The sequence below is a fragment of the Lygodium microphyllum genome, chromosome 16, assembly GCF_053477565.2.
Source record: "Lygodium microphyllum isolate KBCC chromosome 16, Lygodium_microphyllum_v1.1.10, whole genome shotgun sequence".
Classification (NCBI taxonomy): domain Eukaryota; kingdom Viridiplantae; phylum Streptophyta; class Polypodiopsida; order Schizaeales; family Lygodiaceae; genus Lygodium; species Lygodium microphyllum.
The window spans coordinates 91,275,891-91,292,522 of NC_141150.1; the positions used below are offsets into that span (position 1 = coordinate 91,275,891).

At 40.5% G+C, this 16,632-nt stretch overlaps 2 protein-coding genes across 9 annotated transcripts in view; one reads left to right on the forward strand and one right to left on the reverse strand.

The window, feature by feature from the left end:
- The window catches only part of LOC148023110 (uncharacterized), a 28,563-nt gene that overhangs the window by 664 nt on the left and 11,267 nt on the right, over nucleotides 1-16,632 (reverse strand). The gene's annotated exons all lie outside the window — the stretch shown is intronic.
- LOC148023111 (Regulator of chromosome condensation (RCC1) family protein) lies at nucleotides 9,432-13,574 on the forward strand. 8 transcript variants are annotated; one of them, XM_087696102.1, is made up of 7 exons: nucleotides 9,432-9,830; nucleotides 10,343-10,418; nucleotides 11,025-11,301; nucleotides 11,433-11,782; nucleotides 11,985-12,386; nucleotides 12,475-12,841; nucleotides 13,023-13,574. In XM_087696102.1, the coding sequence occupies exons 3-7, from the start codon at nucleotides 11,071-11,073 to the stop codon at nucleotides 13,263-13,265; spliced, it is 1,593 nt and encodes a 530-aa protein (XP_087552228.1). In that variant the 5' UTR covers nucleotides 9,432-9,830; nucleotides 10,343-10,418; nucleotides 11,025-11,070; the 3' UTR covers nucleotides 13,266-13,574. The 8 variants fall into 8 exon arrangements, with proteins under 8 accessions (XP_087552228.1, XP_087552225.1, XP_087552229.1 ...); XM_087696099.1 differs by having other exon boundaries at nucleotides 10,343-10,403; XM_087696103.1 differs by having other exon boundaries at nucleotides 9,432-9,785.

Sequence of the window (16,632 nt, forward strand, 5' to 3'; positions counted from 1 at the left end):
CCCCTTTGGTATAGTTTTCCAATGGTTTAAAACGTTGTGCCTAAATACTTGTTGGCACAACTCTCTCATGCGAGCCATCACCCTCCTCCCCTCATCATTCATGATCATGGCACATGCTTTCTCATCCACGAGATATTCGTACCCTACTTTGGTATAGTTTTCCAATGGTCTAAAACATTGTGCCTAAATACTTGTTGGCACAACTCTCTCATGCGAGCCATCACCCTCCTCCCCTCATCATTCATGATCATGGCACATGCTTTCTCTTCCACAAGATATTCGTACCCTACTTTGGTATAGTTTTCCAATGGTCTAAAACATTGTGCCTAAATACTTGTTGGCACAACTCTCTCATGCGAGCCATCACCCTCCTCTCCTCATCATTCATGATCATGGCACATGCTTTCTCATCCACGAGATATTCGTACCCTACTAGGGTACATTTAAGGTGCACCCTCTTCCATCTACAACCACACCCCTAGGCATAACTAGGAGACCCATGTCTATCAAGTGTACCTATGGGGATAGTATCTCTCAAAATAGCACCCATAGGGGTGCCACCTGTGTAGACAACTGAGAGCAAAACCTGGAGTCATGGGAGTAGACATCCCTACAGGTGTGACAAATCCTAGAGATGATAAGTATTTACTAGACCAACAAGACGAGGATACTACATCGATGCCTCCACAACATCAACCTAAGCTATCCTCTCTGAAACCGGTATGAGAGTGAGAAGTAGCAATCAGCTGCCCTAGGAACACAGCATCTACATCTCTGCAGCACTGGAAAAGGGAGTGCTCAGGAGGCCAAGCCCAAATTGGCAAAGGTGAAAATGGACTTAAGGAGAGCGCTATCATCAAACACCATATTGGGGAATATGAGAATTTTTCCATAAGTTTGGGACACATGGTCAAATCTTTGGATTTGTCATAACTTAAACACTATAACTCCAAATCGAGCGCTTTATAGCTCAATAGATTCCATTTTTCAAGTGCTTTCCAATGATAGGCCACATCATATGGTTTTGAGAAACTTATGAGCATCCTTGAGACTCCCTCCGAGGCCAGTCTAGAGCATTGACTCCACCTATTAAAAATCAAAGCATTAGAATGTACCGAGGCATATTGCATAGAATGGCCAAACAATGACTGAGATAACTCTTAGTCTGTTATATCTTTGAAGCATACCATCTGATCTAGAGACATGCACATGAAGATCTCCTACAGCTCCTTATATGTCATCCCTCAACTCATCTTCCTCTCTAAGTAATCTACATAGTCAAAAAATGATATTAACATAATCAATATAAGGATTTAGATGAAGCACGATAACACAGCTCTGCAAAAAAGGATGTTAATTAAAATGTGTTTACTAAAATACTCTTAAAAGTAAATTATTAACGAATCGAGTGAGCAGACATAAATATGACTATCCCTATGGTTCCATGTCAAGCTCTTGGAATAGCTTGGCGTACAATGGAAGGTCTATACATAGGTCTCCACCACAGAAAGAGAAGTTCACTTCATTCTCAAAAAATTCATGGCCTCTTGTTTCTTTGTCTAAATTTCCCGTGCATATATCCTCCACACACTACAAGCCCTCCTCACCCTCCATCCCCCCCACAACATCGACTCCTCTACCTGCATATTCTCCTCATCCATGCTGGGGGCATTGCTTTCCTCATACACTCAAGCGCTTCGAGGTGTTGATGGCACAACATACCACTAATGAGGTTGCCGAGGATTTGGATAGAAGATTACATGTCCAATATCATATATAAGTGTGTCATAAAGAGTGAATTAGCATTTGTGATTGTTTCGTGTGGTGGAAAATTTACCAAAAAAGGCCATACACATGTTCACAATGATCTGGCACAAGACAAATGTGTCACGCAAATCATTCCATCTTTTCTTGGAATCTACCTCCACAAATCCAAATGGACCTCATCAAACGATTACCATATTTCCTTCCAATACCAATTTAAACTAGTATACATCGAATATGATCGTGGAGAAGCTATGGTAATCAATTGATATAACACTTTGCAAGTTGATAAAATATTCCATCTCATCTACTACAATATTTGGATCCATGGTCCGTTGTCGACTCTCTTGCTCGAACTTTGCTGACACCACAGTCCGTTCTGGGAAGCACATTTTGTTTATGCGCTCAACTTAAAAATGTCACTTGTGTGACCACCCCACACTATAGGTTTTGCATTATACATCAAAACGGCTAGGTTAGTTATTGTATATAAAATCTAGATACGACAACAAAGAAAGCATGTGGTCACCTTTGCACTACATCCTCTCTAGAATTCCCACTCCTCCTTAGAGATCTCTACCCCTTTGTGCAAAGCTATGGTCAACCACCTCGTACTCATGAGCTACGACATCTACTCCATGCCGTCAAGATATCAAACTAGTTGATGATGTGTGCTATGTCAAAATTCTGATCATGCTCCCTCCCATTCTCTTTTGGCTTGCTTGTACCTACTGATCCATTTCTCCATGGATGCATGATACAACATACAAAAATAATTCACTTTCTCCTCCATGGCACCATTTATCCTCTTTTCTATCCCATTTCCAACTACCACATCTCGTGTCAGTCTATCATCGTCCTACAACATCCATAACATATTGTTATCTGAATCCACCATTAGTAAACCACTTTGAAATATCCACTAATGCCTCCAACCATGCTACCCTCGGGATGATCGCATTGTCACACAAAGCCCTTCAGAGTTTTCATGAAGCACTCCAAGAAGAACATCCATCGGGTATGGATGGATCCTGCAATCTCCACTTCATCCACGAGATGTACTAGGAGGTGAGTTTGTATCATAAGCATGCATTTCGCAAAGGGACAAACTATCTCCATTGCTCCTCACCTTACGAATGTAATAGAGAGTATCCTTATCTCCTTATGTAAGATCCATTGCACTAAATTTGACAACTTATAAATTGCCAAACGTATTTCTAGATTAAGACACCTTGCAATCGTGATCAGTAGTACAAACTGCTAGAAATTTAAAGCACTATAAACATCAAATCGACACAAAATAGTAAAATAATGATTGTACTTACTATAAAGGCTAGGGAAAACTTGGTATATCTTGTGCCAATCATGGGATTTTAGTCCTGTTAGTTGGTCATCTTTGGAAAAAGCAGACATGAGGAAATACATCATACATGTTGGGGTGCAAATAGACTTAATTTGCTTCACCATGCCCTCTTATTTAGTGGATAGGACCCAAGAAGCACGACGTAGTTGCATACGACCATCAGAGCTCGATTATGGCCAACAAATGCCTCCATCTTGCTTAACTTCTTCAAATCTATTCGTGTATCTACAGCGTCTCTTTTTCCAATGATATTGTCCCACAATAAGCTACCCACATTCTTGAAAATATGCATGGGATCCAACAAATGGTTGATCTGTAAGTGGGTCCAATATAGCAACTCATAGAAAATTGAGAATCATCAGATTTCTCTTGGAAGCAACTCCTCGTGGACCATTTTCAACTCATACCATCTTTAGACATTCATTCGTGCTGGAGGTTGTCTAAGAAAACCTACCCTCAATTCATGGCCCTCCGACAAGAAAGTGGTGTATCCCTAATATACCATCTTTTTCATGGGGTCTGTGACCTTTGGGAGTCTAACTATGGTCCACACAATGGATATGCATGATAACTTTAGGTAGCCAAACCTATCACAATGTCCATATCTAGTCAACACAAATATAAACAAGCCATGTTAAATATTAGCAAACGAGAATGGAAGCTCATTTATCTAAGCACTCATCCCCAAATCCTGGAAAGTCATGCATGGTCCACATAAAAATGACTTTGTATATTAGCAAACCGTCAACCATCATGCTTGCTTATGTCTTCCACAACAACCCCTTTCTCACACAAAATCTTGAGCTCATCAACTAATGAACAGAGATAAATATCCATGTTTTTTAATTGATAGTGCCCAGGAACGAGCAAGTTAAAGATGAGGTGTCCCTTGTTCGTAGAAAGCCATGGTGGGATGTTGTAGTTTACTAGGACCATAAGCCACACATTGTAGAAAGTTGACTAGAGACCAAATGGATTTAGGACATCCATAGTAAGATTGAGCTGAAGATTCCTTGGCTCTTGTGCAAAGCCTAGAAAGGTGGAGTCAATGTGACTCCATGTGCGCGAATATGCTAGTATTCATTGGATTCCATCTATGGATCTATTTTGCACATGCCATGTTATCAAGCTCGTCATGCCCGACATATGAAACATGTGGCATATACACAGTATAAGTCGAAAGTGTTTGAGAACCTTCTGAGAGACGGTTTGCCCTTACAAGTCCTATCGATACATGTGAGCACCACAATTCGAACATGTCTCCATAGTCTCATAGTCTCCTCGAAATAGCACACAATCGTTCACATATGTATGAATGCTATTGTAGTCCATGCCAAGCTTTTGTAACACCAATCATGCATTATCACGAGACTCGGGCATCATGTTTTCAAGTGGAAATATGTAATATTTTAGTAATGTGAAAAATCCAAGCACCTTTGAAGATTGTAAAAATCGTTTATACAATGGAGTCAAAGACAAAGAAGCATAGTATGTACTTGAACAACTTAGTCACACTCGCATCGCTCCATACGTACTTTGCATGTATACTTAGGAGTGCAATAGCATCTTTATGTGAAATACCTAGAGTCCATCATATAATGGTATGGACACCTCCTCTCTCAATGGATAAGATAATCTGGCATCCATGGATAGTGATGCATCGATTTTTGCCTCCACCTCGGGCTCCAAGATTGGAGGAAGGTCCAAAAGGCCCACCATCTCTTCTAGTGTCGTGAGTATAATTAGCGGTGTGCCCTCTAATAGCTTTATCAACTTAGGCACTCCATCCATTGTACACCCATGAACTCTTCTTACGGGTTGCAATAGGTGTATTCCTTGAAACATAACAACACCTCTCTGTAGATATTTTCAAGGCACACCTAATATTATTGTATATGATATTCAAATATAGTTTGAATGTAATGAATGATTGGTATACATCTTCCTTACCATTAGCTCAAAGTCTGAGTTTACTTGGTCAATGATCTTCGATTGAAACTTGCTAAAGTATCACAGGTGCTCTATAGACAAGTGACACTTTCGTCGAATTGCCAGCTTTCTCTCTCACTATTTTTATTTTTTCCTCCATCTCTCTTTTTCCATCTCCTTCTATCTCTCTATAACTCTCTCTTCCCCTCTCTCTCTCTTTCTCTATTTTTCTCTTTCCCTCCATCTCTCTATTTGTCTCTCCCTCCCTCTTCCTTCCTTCTCTCCCCCTTCCTTCTCTTTCTCTTCATTTCTCTCTCCTTTCCTTTCCCTCTCTTTCTCTCTCTTTGTTTATCTCTCTCCCTCTCTCCCTTACCCTCCCTCTCTCTCCCTTTCTCCATCTTCCTCTCCCTTCCTCTCTCCCCCTCTCTATTTTTATCTCTCCTCCCTCCCTCCATCTCCTTCTCTCTCTCTCTCTCTCTCTCTCTCTCTCTCTCTCTCTCTCTCTCTCTCTCTCTCTCTCTCTCTCTCTCTCTCTCTCTCTCTCTCTCTCTCTCTCTCTCTCTCATGTATTTATTTGTTTCTCCCTCCTCTCTTCTTTTCACTCTCCTCCCTCTCTACCTCGCCCTTTTCTCCATTCTCCCTCTCTCTCCCCCTCTCTATTTTTATCTCTCCTTCCTCTCTCTCCTCTCTCTCCCTTTCTTTTCTCTCCTCTCTCTATTTTTATCTCTCGTCCCTCTCTATTTCTATTCCCGCCTCTCTTTCTTTTTCGCTTTCCCTTTCTTTATTTCCTTCCCTTCCTCTCTCTTTGTTTCTCCCTCCCCCCTCTCTCCCTCATTGTTTCTCTCACTCACCCTTCTTTTCTCTCCCTCTCTCTTTTGCTCTCTTCCCCTTCCTTTCCCTCCCTCTTTGTTTCATTTTTCCTATTTCTCTCTTCCTCTCCCTCCCTTCTTTCCCTTCCCTTCTCTTCTCTCCCTCCCTCCCTCTCCCCCTCTCTCTCAATGCATCTCTCCACAATGAAAAATAAAGAAAGAAAAAAAGAAAACACAATAACAAAGCAACATGAGGCAATGTACCTACCTCAAAGGCTCGAAAATGAAACCCTTTGCACCCCCCTTTCATGGCTTAACTCCATCCACCTTTACACCCTTCTCCTTCTTTGCATATGGCGACAATGGTAGTGGAGGCATTGATGAGCTCTCTCTCTCTCTCTCTCTCTCTCTCTCTCTCTCTCTCTCTCTCTCTCTCTCTCTCTCTCTCTCTCTCTCTCTCTCTCTCTCTCTCTCTCTCTCTCTCTCTCTCTCTCTCTCTCTCTCTCTCTCTCTCTCTCTCTCTCTCTCTCTCTCTCTCTCTCTCTCTCTCTCTCTCTCTCTCTCAAATGGTTTCAAGAAATGCCACGCTTAGGTTTTCGATGCTTTTTTTTTCTCGGACCAACGTTGTTATTTGCGTCCCTATTAGAATTGCAAAATTAGTTTTGCGATGTTATTTTTCGTCAAAACCAACCATCGCTATTGATCCATTCCCTTCTAGAGAGAGAAAGAAAGAGAGAGGAAAGTTAAAGGAGAGAAAGAAAAAAAGTCATATTAGCATCCTCTAAGATGTCTCAAAGGCACATAAGACAAAATGACATAGCTCAAGATTTACAAAGAGAGAGAATACGCAGGAAAGAGGAGAGTGTGTATGTGAGTGACAGAGAGGAAAGGTGACACAAAGAAAAAATAGGAGGGAGAGGAAAGAAAATCCTACACACACACACATACATGTATAGATAGAGAGAGAGAGTAAAAGGGGGGCGAGAGAGAGAGAGAGAGAGAGAGAGAGAAGAACAAGGGGAACAAGGACAAGAACAAGTAATACATGAGAAGAAACTTGAAAGAGAGAGAGGCTATTTCATGGTAGCTTTGTGCGAAGGTGTTGTGAAATGGCCTAGCATTCACTTCAGAACGCTAGTGTTCTTTGAATAAAAATCTATACTATCTATTATTTTTGTTGGAGGTTCAGGAGCAAACCTCTAGAGAGCCCCCAAGCCTACAACACTTTCCCAAACCTATTTAAAAATTATTTAATTTAAACTCTCCCTCCTTCTCCCTAACATATGTGTAGCTCTCTCTCTCTCTCTCTCTCTCTCTCTCTCTCTCTCTCTCTCTCTCTCTCTCTCTCTCTCTCTCTCTCTCTCTCTCTCTCTCTCTCTCTCTCTCTCTCTCTCTCTCTCTATTTTCTTGTACGGAGCTCAAGTTACAAATGCAAGTTGCAAGAATGCTAGTATTTATTAAGTTGAAAGTTGGTGTATAGGATTGCATGTGAGCACCTCCTTGTGGATTTTGAGCATTTGAGGACTTCTACAATAATTGAGGCAAGCAAGCTACCGTTATAGGCCTTTCATCCTAGTTAAGATATTATAGAGGTTGCAAGGTGTGGCTAGATCTCCCAAGGCAACAACCATGTTGATCAAAGCTTAGTGAAGGGCATATGTGAGTGATAACAAGTAAGAATCGTGTCACATGGTTGAGCCATCTTGGTACTTTACTTGTAATGTTGTACTCCAAGATTTGTGGATTAGATTGTTACTTTGTTTGTTTACTTTATCTTTCTAAATCTCAATTGAATCCATTCTCCCAAAGAGAAAGACTATTCAATAGAGAGAAGGGAGTCACAAAAGGAGTTGATTCTTCAAATTTCTTTAAGATCTCAATACATGTCACCCTATGGCTAACTCCCCTTACTCTAATTATCAAATTTGGGCCACACCACAATCTATAAGACTTCTATAAGTCAAATAACCTCAAGTTTAGGTTACTAATTTGCTAAAAATATGATTAACTTTACTTTGAAAGTCTAATTAAGCAGCTAGATGTGGCCCTACTCTTAAAGCTTCTTCTAAACTAATTCCACTCCTAAAAAAAGCAAGAGATTTGCTCATGAGAGAGACTTGTAAAAGGAGTTTTTCTCTAGTAACACGTTCAATCTCTTTCTACAGGTGCATAGACTATGAGCCACTTGGTTGATGTTGTGGAACCCTTGTTTCACACCACCTTGTAATTGATGCATTTACCCTCCTTTGCATGAGTCTCTAGGGCATTTTGCTAGAAATCTCCCTATGACAACCAAAGTTTTCATAGGCAAGTATCCTAAAGCTATTAGGTCTCCTTCAAATGAAAAGGAGTATCTAGGTTTTCCATGGGATAAGTGTTTTTTATTTGTTAGATTCTCTCTCTTTTGACATTTGATGAAGATCAAGAGTTAAATATTTGTGATGTCCAAGGATTTAAAGAAGATATCAAGAATGCTCAATCTCCATTGTGAAGGGTCCTTGGTTGAGCCCTCTAGATCCATTTCTACCATATCGTAGTGGAAGACTTTTTACATGTATATACATGATCTTCTCAAGAGAAAATAAGCAAGCATGCATCTTCATGAGATGAGCTGCTATTATTGATAAAGTGAGTAGAGATTTGTTACATGTGGACAATATTTAAGATGAAGTTCATCCTTTGGTGGAGGCAAGATTTGGATTCATATATTTACACTCACTACATACAAGTTGGGCTAAGTCCCCAACCTCAATGAGTGTGAGATCACTTGGTAAAGGGGAGATGTGCTTAAGAAATGTCTAGCCTCCAACAATTGACAATGTTCGTGACCTATCTCATAGGTTATGTGAATGAGGACAATGTGAATTAGCAATGCACCAAGCCTACAAGTGATGAATTGAGGAGGAACACATTGGTAGGGCCTAAGCTGTTAAGTGAGACACCATTTTGGAAGAGTTATAATTCTAACCTTGTGTGAGATATAGATAAGGGAACAGGATAATATACGAATGCAATTTAATGGACAAAAAAGTCATTGTAAGAGTCTGATGCACGTTGAAAACATAGAATGGTATTCTGGTGCAATAGATCCCTTTGTAAGAGTCTGATGCACATTGAAAACATAGAATGGTATTCTGGTGCAATAGATCCCTTTCAGATTCTGAACTTGTTGTTTGTGTGTGGTGCATCATATGAAGGAGCTCTTTAGGTCCAAGGTTGTCACAAATTTGGGCACCCGGACAAGGGCATCAAGGTAAAATCAATGAAAGAATTTTTGCTAATTCTGGCGCAGGCACACATTAAAAATACGATGGGTTGATGGAGCATGATCATCAATCATCCGTTCTTTTGCCCCCCTTTGTCTTACCATCTCTCTCTCTCTCTCTCTCTCGTGTCTTGTCTTACCACCATCCTCTCCCTCTCTCTCTCTCGTTCATACAAAAGCCGCACTCCCTCTCTCTCTAAAGACTCCCCCAAAACACACACACTCTCTCTCCCCCTCTCTCTAAAGACTCCCCCCCCCCAAAACACACACACACACTCTCTCTCTCTCTCTCTCTCTCTGTGGTGGCCTCCCATATGCACACCTGCAAAGTCTTTATTGCCTGCTTTTTTCCTTCTTTTTTCTCCTTACCTGTCCCTCTCTCCCCCTCTCTCTCTCTCTCCCTCTCCCTCCTTCCCTGCCTCCCAATTTGCCCAATTCTTATTCCTGATCAATCAATCCTCCAAACCATCATCTATCTCCCCCTCTCTCCTCCCTACCGCCCACATCTTCCTTCCAGATCCCCTGCGCTCAAGTAACTTTGGCTTGTTTTTCTTTTGTCTGTGGTTGTTCAATAGATTTGGGCTGTGTATTGCTGTGGTCCAACAGTTAGGAAAAAACAGGGGAGGCTCCCCTGTTTCTACAAGCAAAAATTCGGGTGCTTATGGCCACCCTTTGTTGTAAATTCCGATCGTGTATCCATGTATATCTACCTCTGCTCATTGTTTAATCAAAGGATCTCTCTATATATGAAAAAAAGTCTTATGTACTATAAACAGATACGCAAGGATCAATGGTGCCCTGAACAGGGCCTCTTGCCTTGAATTGGATCGGATGATGTATTTTGTTTTCTGGGGTTATGTATCTCTTTTATTATCAGAATGAACTTGTATTGCTTCCCCTGTCTTTTTATGAAGTTTGGCTCTTTGAAAAAGCATCAGATTCTCTGTTTTTAAAAGCCCTGTTTCTGTGGTTTAAAGGATTCTTTTCTATGGGTGACAGTACAATTCAGATATGGCTCATGGGAGATGGGTTTCTTAACTGAGCGTATGCTTTTTCTGATCATGTAGTCATTGCTTTTGCACCCATGAAACGATTGAGAGGAAGTGCGAGGCTTGATTGCTTTGAAATGATTTTCATCATGGGACATGTGAGTGGAAGGCCATTGCAAAGTTTGCATTATGATGGGCTTCTCCGACGTTCGTTTTCATACAGATGCTTGGTGGACTCGCGGGATAACAGGGGATTGGACGATACGGCAGGGCTTTCAGTAAAGGTCAGATTTTCTGAGGTGCATCTGCGTAATCTCTGTTATGACCTTTTTATCTTGTGAGCACACATGGCTCCCATCCATCAGGTTAATCTGTATCACTAGATAACCTAGGCTGATGGTTTATATGCTAAATCTAGGCCATGTTGTGATCCTTATCCTTAGATCCTTTGTTCCTTTGGCCATTGCAACCAACTAGTGCTAATTTTGGATACAATGCAGCCTCAAGGTTTCTATACATCTGGTTGTGAATTTTAGTTTGAAGGAAGCCTTTTTTTTTTTTTGAGGGGGTGAGGGTAGGGGGGCCATCGTCGTCATCAAGGGAGAGTTCCATAGTCAAACATTCACACTCTTAGTACTAGGAATCAGTACTAAGAGTGGGGGTGAGGGGGTGAGGGTAGGGGGGCCATCGTCATCATCAAGGGAGAGTTCCATAGTCAAGCATTCACTCTTAGTACTAGGAATCAGTATTCACACTCTTCATGCCATAAATTAGTATTTACGAAGTATGTTTGTAGGATAAAGATTATCTCCAAAATCAACATGTATATTCATGTTAGATTTCAAGCGAATTGTAGCTGAGTGCAATATTGACATGCCTTCATTGAGTGATGCTTGGCATTGCAGATATTAAAAGTCGATAGCTCCGCAGAGTGTATCCCATCCAGATATAATGGATGCCACAACGAGCGGAGCCCTATGGACACCACCAGCACTACCTTACTACGACTCTACTGAACGGTCTCAACCTGCTTCATCACAAGCGCAAACTTTCCAGTGGCAGAAGCGAATTTGTTATGGAGACTCCTTTCTAGGGGAATTTCCATTGTCTGCAAATCCATCTATTGTTTTGCATGTTCTAAGTGCAGGAAATCTCGAGCCAGAAGATTTGGCACATCTGGAGGCAAGTACCAATTGCAAGCTGATTGGTAGTGTTTGAATTGGTATTTGTATTGCTCAATGCAACAGGTACTTTTGCAAGCCTATCAAATTGGCGTAACGCATCTGTTGCCCATTGATTGAATTGTTGTGCAGGCGACATGTTCATTCTTCAGACACCCTGCAAATTTCCCCCCGGATGTGAGTTTGTCTTTGTCTGAACTAGCTGCCCTGGATATGTGCCGGACCAGGGTTGTTTTCAAGCCAATGGATGACATGGAAAGGGAGGCATTGAAACATCGCTGTGGAGGATCCTGGAAGTTGGTGCTGAAGTTCCTTAAAGCCGGTGAATTCTGCTTTAGACGTGAGAAATGTCAAGCGATTGCTGGTCCTGGCCATAGTGTGGTGGTCACCAAGTCAGGATCAGTGTACACATTTGGATCAAACAACACAGGGCAGTTAGGTCATGGTTCATTAGAAGAAGAATGGCGTCCGAGGCTGCTAAGGTCAGATGATGTCTATCTGTTTCGTATGTCAACTTGTTAAGCAGCAGGTGTAAGGTAGCATGATTGTTTCTTACCAGATGGAGCTGCTTTTGTCGACTTACCTTGTAACATTTCTCTAAAATGTCTGCTACTCCCTACCTTGGTGCTGGTTGTTTGCCACCTGACTGGACAAATTGTTACTGGTTCTTGGACTAAAATACAGATCGCTACAAGGAGTTCGGGTGATTCAAGCAACTGCAGGAGTGGGTCGTACGATGCTTGTCACTGATTTAGGTCAAGTATATGCTTTTGGAGAGGATACGTTTAGTGAGCCAGAGCATGCAAACTCTACCCCCAAGAACACAAGCACCCCTCGACTTGTAGAGTCTCTTAAGGGGATTTTTGTTGTCCAAACAGCAATTGGCAATTATTTCACAGCAGTACTGTCCAGGGAAGGCAGAGTCTATACATTCTCATGGGGTGCAGATGGGAAGCTTGGCCATGGAACAGAGCCTCAGGATCGCAAACCCCAGTTGCTGAAATTTCCCGTGGAGGACATCCCTGTTGTGCAGATTGCAGCTGGATACTGCTATTTGCTGGCACTTGCATATCAGCCCACTGGCATGTAATTCTTCTTTGTATGAGGAACCATCATGTCTTTCATGCAAACAGTATTGTTGATTCAGCATTCTCAATTCTTGTAATATATGCAGGTCAGTCTATTCAGTAGGGTGTGGGCTTGGTGGAAAGCTCGGGCATGGCTCAAGGACGGATGAACGGTATCCACGCATGATTCAACATTTCCAGCGACTGAAATTCAAGCCAATTGCAGTCGCAGCTGGAGCATGGCATGCTGCTGTAGTCGGTGAAGATGGCCGTGTCTGCACCTGGGGGTGGGGACGTTATGGATGCTTGGGTCATGGGAATGAGGAGTGCGAAGGGTTTCCAAAAGTTGTTTCTGCACTAGAGAAAGTAAAAGCGGTTCATGTTGCTACTGGGGACTATACAACATTTGTTGTGGCTGACAATGGTGATGTCTATTCTTTTGGGTGTGGCGAGGCGAGCCTTGGTCATGCAAAGGTGTGGCTCAGCCCCCAACATCCCCTTCCCCCTTCCCTCGTATGTGCACGTACGCATGCGCCTCCACACACACACACACACACAGGCACTATAACTGTTTCATGTTATTCAGCACATCAAGTACTGAAGAAAGTAACTGTTCATATATGTAGCATCAACACATTCTATACATCTTATGCAGGATCATCGCCACGAGAATTTTTTATCCCCTGAACTAGTCGAAGCACTAAAGCAACGGCAAGAACGAGTTGTGCAGATCAGTTTGACAAATACAGAGACTTGCCATGCGCACACACTTGCCCTCACTGACTCAGGAAGACTATACGCATTTGGAGCTGGAGACAAAGGACAGCTAGGAGCAGAGCTGCTGGAAAATGAAGTTGAAAGGGGTATTCCGGAACGGGTTGATATTGATCTGAGTTAAAATTTACTAGTTAAGGAAGTGTTTTGAAGGTGGGCTTTCATTTCACACTTTCCTCTTCTGTAAATCTTTGTAAGGTCATTGCAGTCTAGGATAAATTGCACCTTGAATTAGGTATATAAGTTAACTACATGCCATATGACTCAGCAGTTTTGGAAGGCTCCAAATATTGGTCCCTTAGTATATACTTCCTTTCTCTAGAAAGAATTATGCAATGGAAACTTCCAAACTGTACAGGTTTCTTGTTAGGATCCCTACATCTTCTTTGACCTAATTGTATGTAAAGATTTCTGGAAGTTGTTAGGATCACCATATTGTTTCTAGGACTAACCTGTGTGAATCTGCAACCCCGCCATGTGCACGTGTGGTCATCTCTCCTCTTGACTGGCTGTCACACTTCTTTTGACCAGTGTCTTCCACTATATTTTACTGTACATGCTAAAATAGTTGGTTTATAATCATAGATATTCCATGTAAGTACACACACCCCCGCACCTCCCCATCTTCCCACCTGCACCCCCCCCCACCCAGAGATCATACTAGCATACTTGAAATGCCACACTAGTCATCATGTGATAGTATACAATCAATGAGTATTGCCAACCTCCACATGCACACATGGTAGAGCCATGCAGTAAAGGCTCTCACACATGTATTTACGCATGCAAGCAAGTTGCTAAGGGCATGCATGTTAATTCTAGGCAAAAAGTTTATTGGCCCAAGAAAAACATTAATTTTAGGAAGGAAATCAAGGCATCTCTACTTTTATTTGGAAGTGTTAAGGACTCTGCCTTGGTGTACCAAAAATTTGTAGCTGATGATTTGATAAGTTGCTTAGGGCGTTTGAGATGTGACAGATGTTTCTCTTTTAGATGCACAAGTGCTCTTTTAAAAGTAGAAATATATTTTGAGCATTACTACAAAACAAGCATGATCACTAAGCAAGATATTTCAAGTCTTAAGATGAAAAAGCTTATCTCAACAAAGACAATTCACCCTTCAAAAAGAGGTAAAATCTTGCAATTGGCTAACATAACATTTAATGTGGCAATTTTCATATCTATATCGAAGAGGTAAAGCCTTGCAATTTTAAAATAGTTGTGTTAGAAAACACTACTTGTTGAAAAGATAAAATTCAAAATATGGACAATTTGAAATTATGACTTTTCAAATATTGGATTTCTAGCCTTGACGTCTCAAGAAACATAACCAAAAGCTAATGTTTTTCATCTTTTGCAAGTTTTAGAGGACATCAACATTGACTTGTATAGTAAAGTGGTTATAACATCCATTTTTATTTTTGTTGCAAGTGATATTTTGCTGAGCTATTGCTTGTATGAATGGCCTTGAAATGGGCCATATGAGGGCAAAATATGTAACTCCCATAGTTTATGATTGTTGTCATTTATTAACCCTACTCAAGCAACGATTTCACACAATTCAAAGTGGATTATGATTAATAATATCAACCATTAACCTTTAACAATACTAACATTTTTTGGCCATTCATTTTTCCTTGTGGTAACTTCAATTTCAAGGCAACACATTTGATACACTTTTGGTATACGTGTCTTTTCATTCTTTTCATTATCTTTACCAAGCTACTAACAATTATGTTTCGCTTGGCTTGGATGCACATATTTTCACGTGAAGTGATTAGATACCTTTAAAAACAAATTTCAATTTGCATTTTGGAGAATGTAGAGTGAAATGTTGAAGTCATCCCACTTTTGTGTGTGTGTGCGGATCTAGAAAAATATTGCATAAAATATACTAAAGAGAAGTGGGAAAAGAAATTTCAACAACTATATGCAAGACCCATAATGCTACAAATTATGTGCTAATAAATATTTAGAGAGCTTCACTTTTGTAATCCACAATTTTCAAATGCAGAGATGAGATATTTTGGGAGGTGCAATGTTAGTGCCTTAGAGAAGATGCAAATCAAGATTATCAAAGGAGCACTAGTAAATGGACGCACACTTGTAAATTGTATATATTGTAATGGAACATGGAGACTAATATGAAAGATTCAAGGTAGTTGGACCAAGTTTAGAGGACCTTAAGTTGGCAAAAGGGAAGGAGGTGGGCAAGGGTAGAGGAGAAATGAAGAAAGGGAAAGTCTAATAGACAAGAGGTTCATTATGTTTGAATGCAATTTCATATAGTTTCTTCTCATGGACCATAATTGTAAATTGCAATAAGGGGGATTGCAATTCAAATCTTAAAAACCTTTGTCTTGAATTGGGATTTTGGGAAGTCATGATCATAAATTATGAACAAATCACTTATGTTATATTCTTCAATTAGTTAGATTGCTCTAAGATATAGATGAGAATATTCAACATTCTTGTACACTTTCATTAAACCATCACCCTTGATAAGTGCCATATTAGGTGCGATATTAAGCTTACACCACCTTTTACAATGCTAGGTTTGAGTGTTTTGACTTGTAGGGATAGAGTGAGTCTAGACTTTCTACATTGAATTCTCAACAAAAGTGAGAATGTTAGGGTGAGTGTTTCGGCTTTTGAGAAATCAAATTTATATTGAAGTACAATTTACTTTTGGGAATTAGTTATATTGCACAAAAATAAAGGTGAGAATCTTCAACATGTTTCCTAGACTTTCATTAGACCATCGCCATTGATGAGTGCCATATCAAGCACAATATTGAGCTTACTCAACCTTGCACAATGTTAGGTTGAGTGTTTTGAATTGTAAGAGAAATAAAGCGAGTCTTGTTGGTTGCATATCAAGAATCACATATTCAACATTGACCTGTTTGATCCCCTATAGACTCAAAATACAATACGTATCCAACTTAGCTAATAGAAGTTTTTAGGGCCTCAACAATTTTGCTACCTTTAGGTACTTTGCTTTATTAATAGGAAACATTGGATATCACACTACATTCTTGGGTGCCTTATAACACTTCCAAGCTTATGCCTTGGTGAGAGTATCATATTTTTTGAATTCTTAAATGTCCAACAATTTCCTACAAACCTTGTAACAATGTAAAAAGGGCAATAGATTAAATGGAAGGGTAGACACATCAAACTATCCATAATTCTTTTAATATTGAAACTCATTTGCACAAATTGTAAATTCTTATGGACATATCACAAAGGTCCCACCCAAAAGATCATGTGAAATGGTCAAAACCTTAACCTTATCCAAACTTCTATTGAAACTCATTGAATGAGAGTTTGGATCTTGTGCATGCAATTTTGTGGCACCTTTCTCTATCTTATTTTGTGTTTTGCGTAGTTTATAGCTTGAGCCTAAGTGAGAGAGATTGTCCTTAAGCTAGACAATGTGAGAGCTTCTCCTCTTGCTCTCTTAAATGCTCTTCCCTTATTTTTCTTAT

Coding starts and splice junctions, on each gene's coding strand:
- LOC148023111 (XM_087696100.1), top strand. CDS start 11,071: ATGGATGCCACAACGAGCGGAGCCCTATGGACACCACCAGCACTACCT. Junction 11,783..11,984: donor TGGCGTCCGAGGCTGCTAAG/GTCAGATGATGT, acceptor ACTAAAATACAG/ATCGCTACAAGGAGTTCGGG. Junction 12,387..12,474: donor GCATATCAGCCCACTGGCAT/GTAATTCTTCTT, acceptor TAATATATGCAG/GTCAGTCTATTCAGTAGGGT.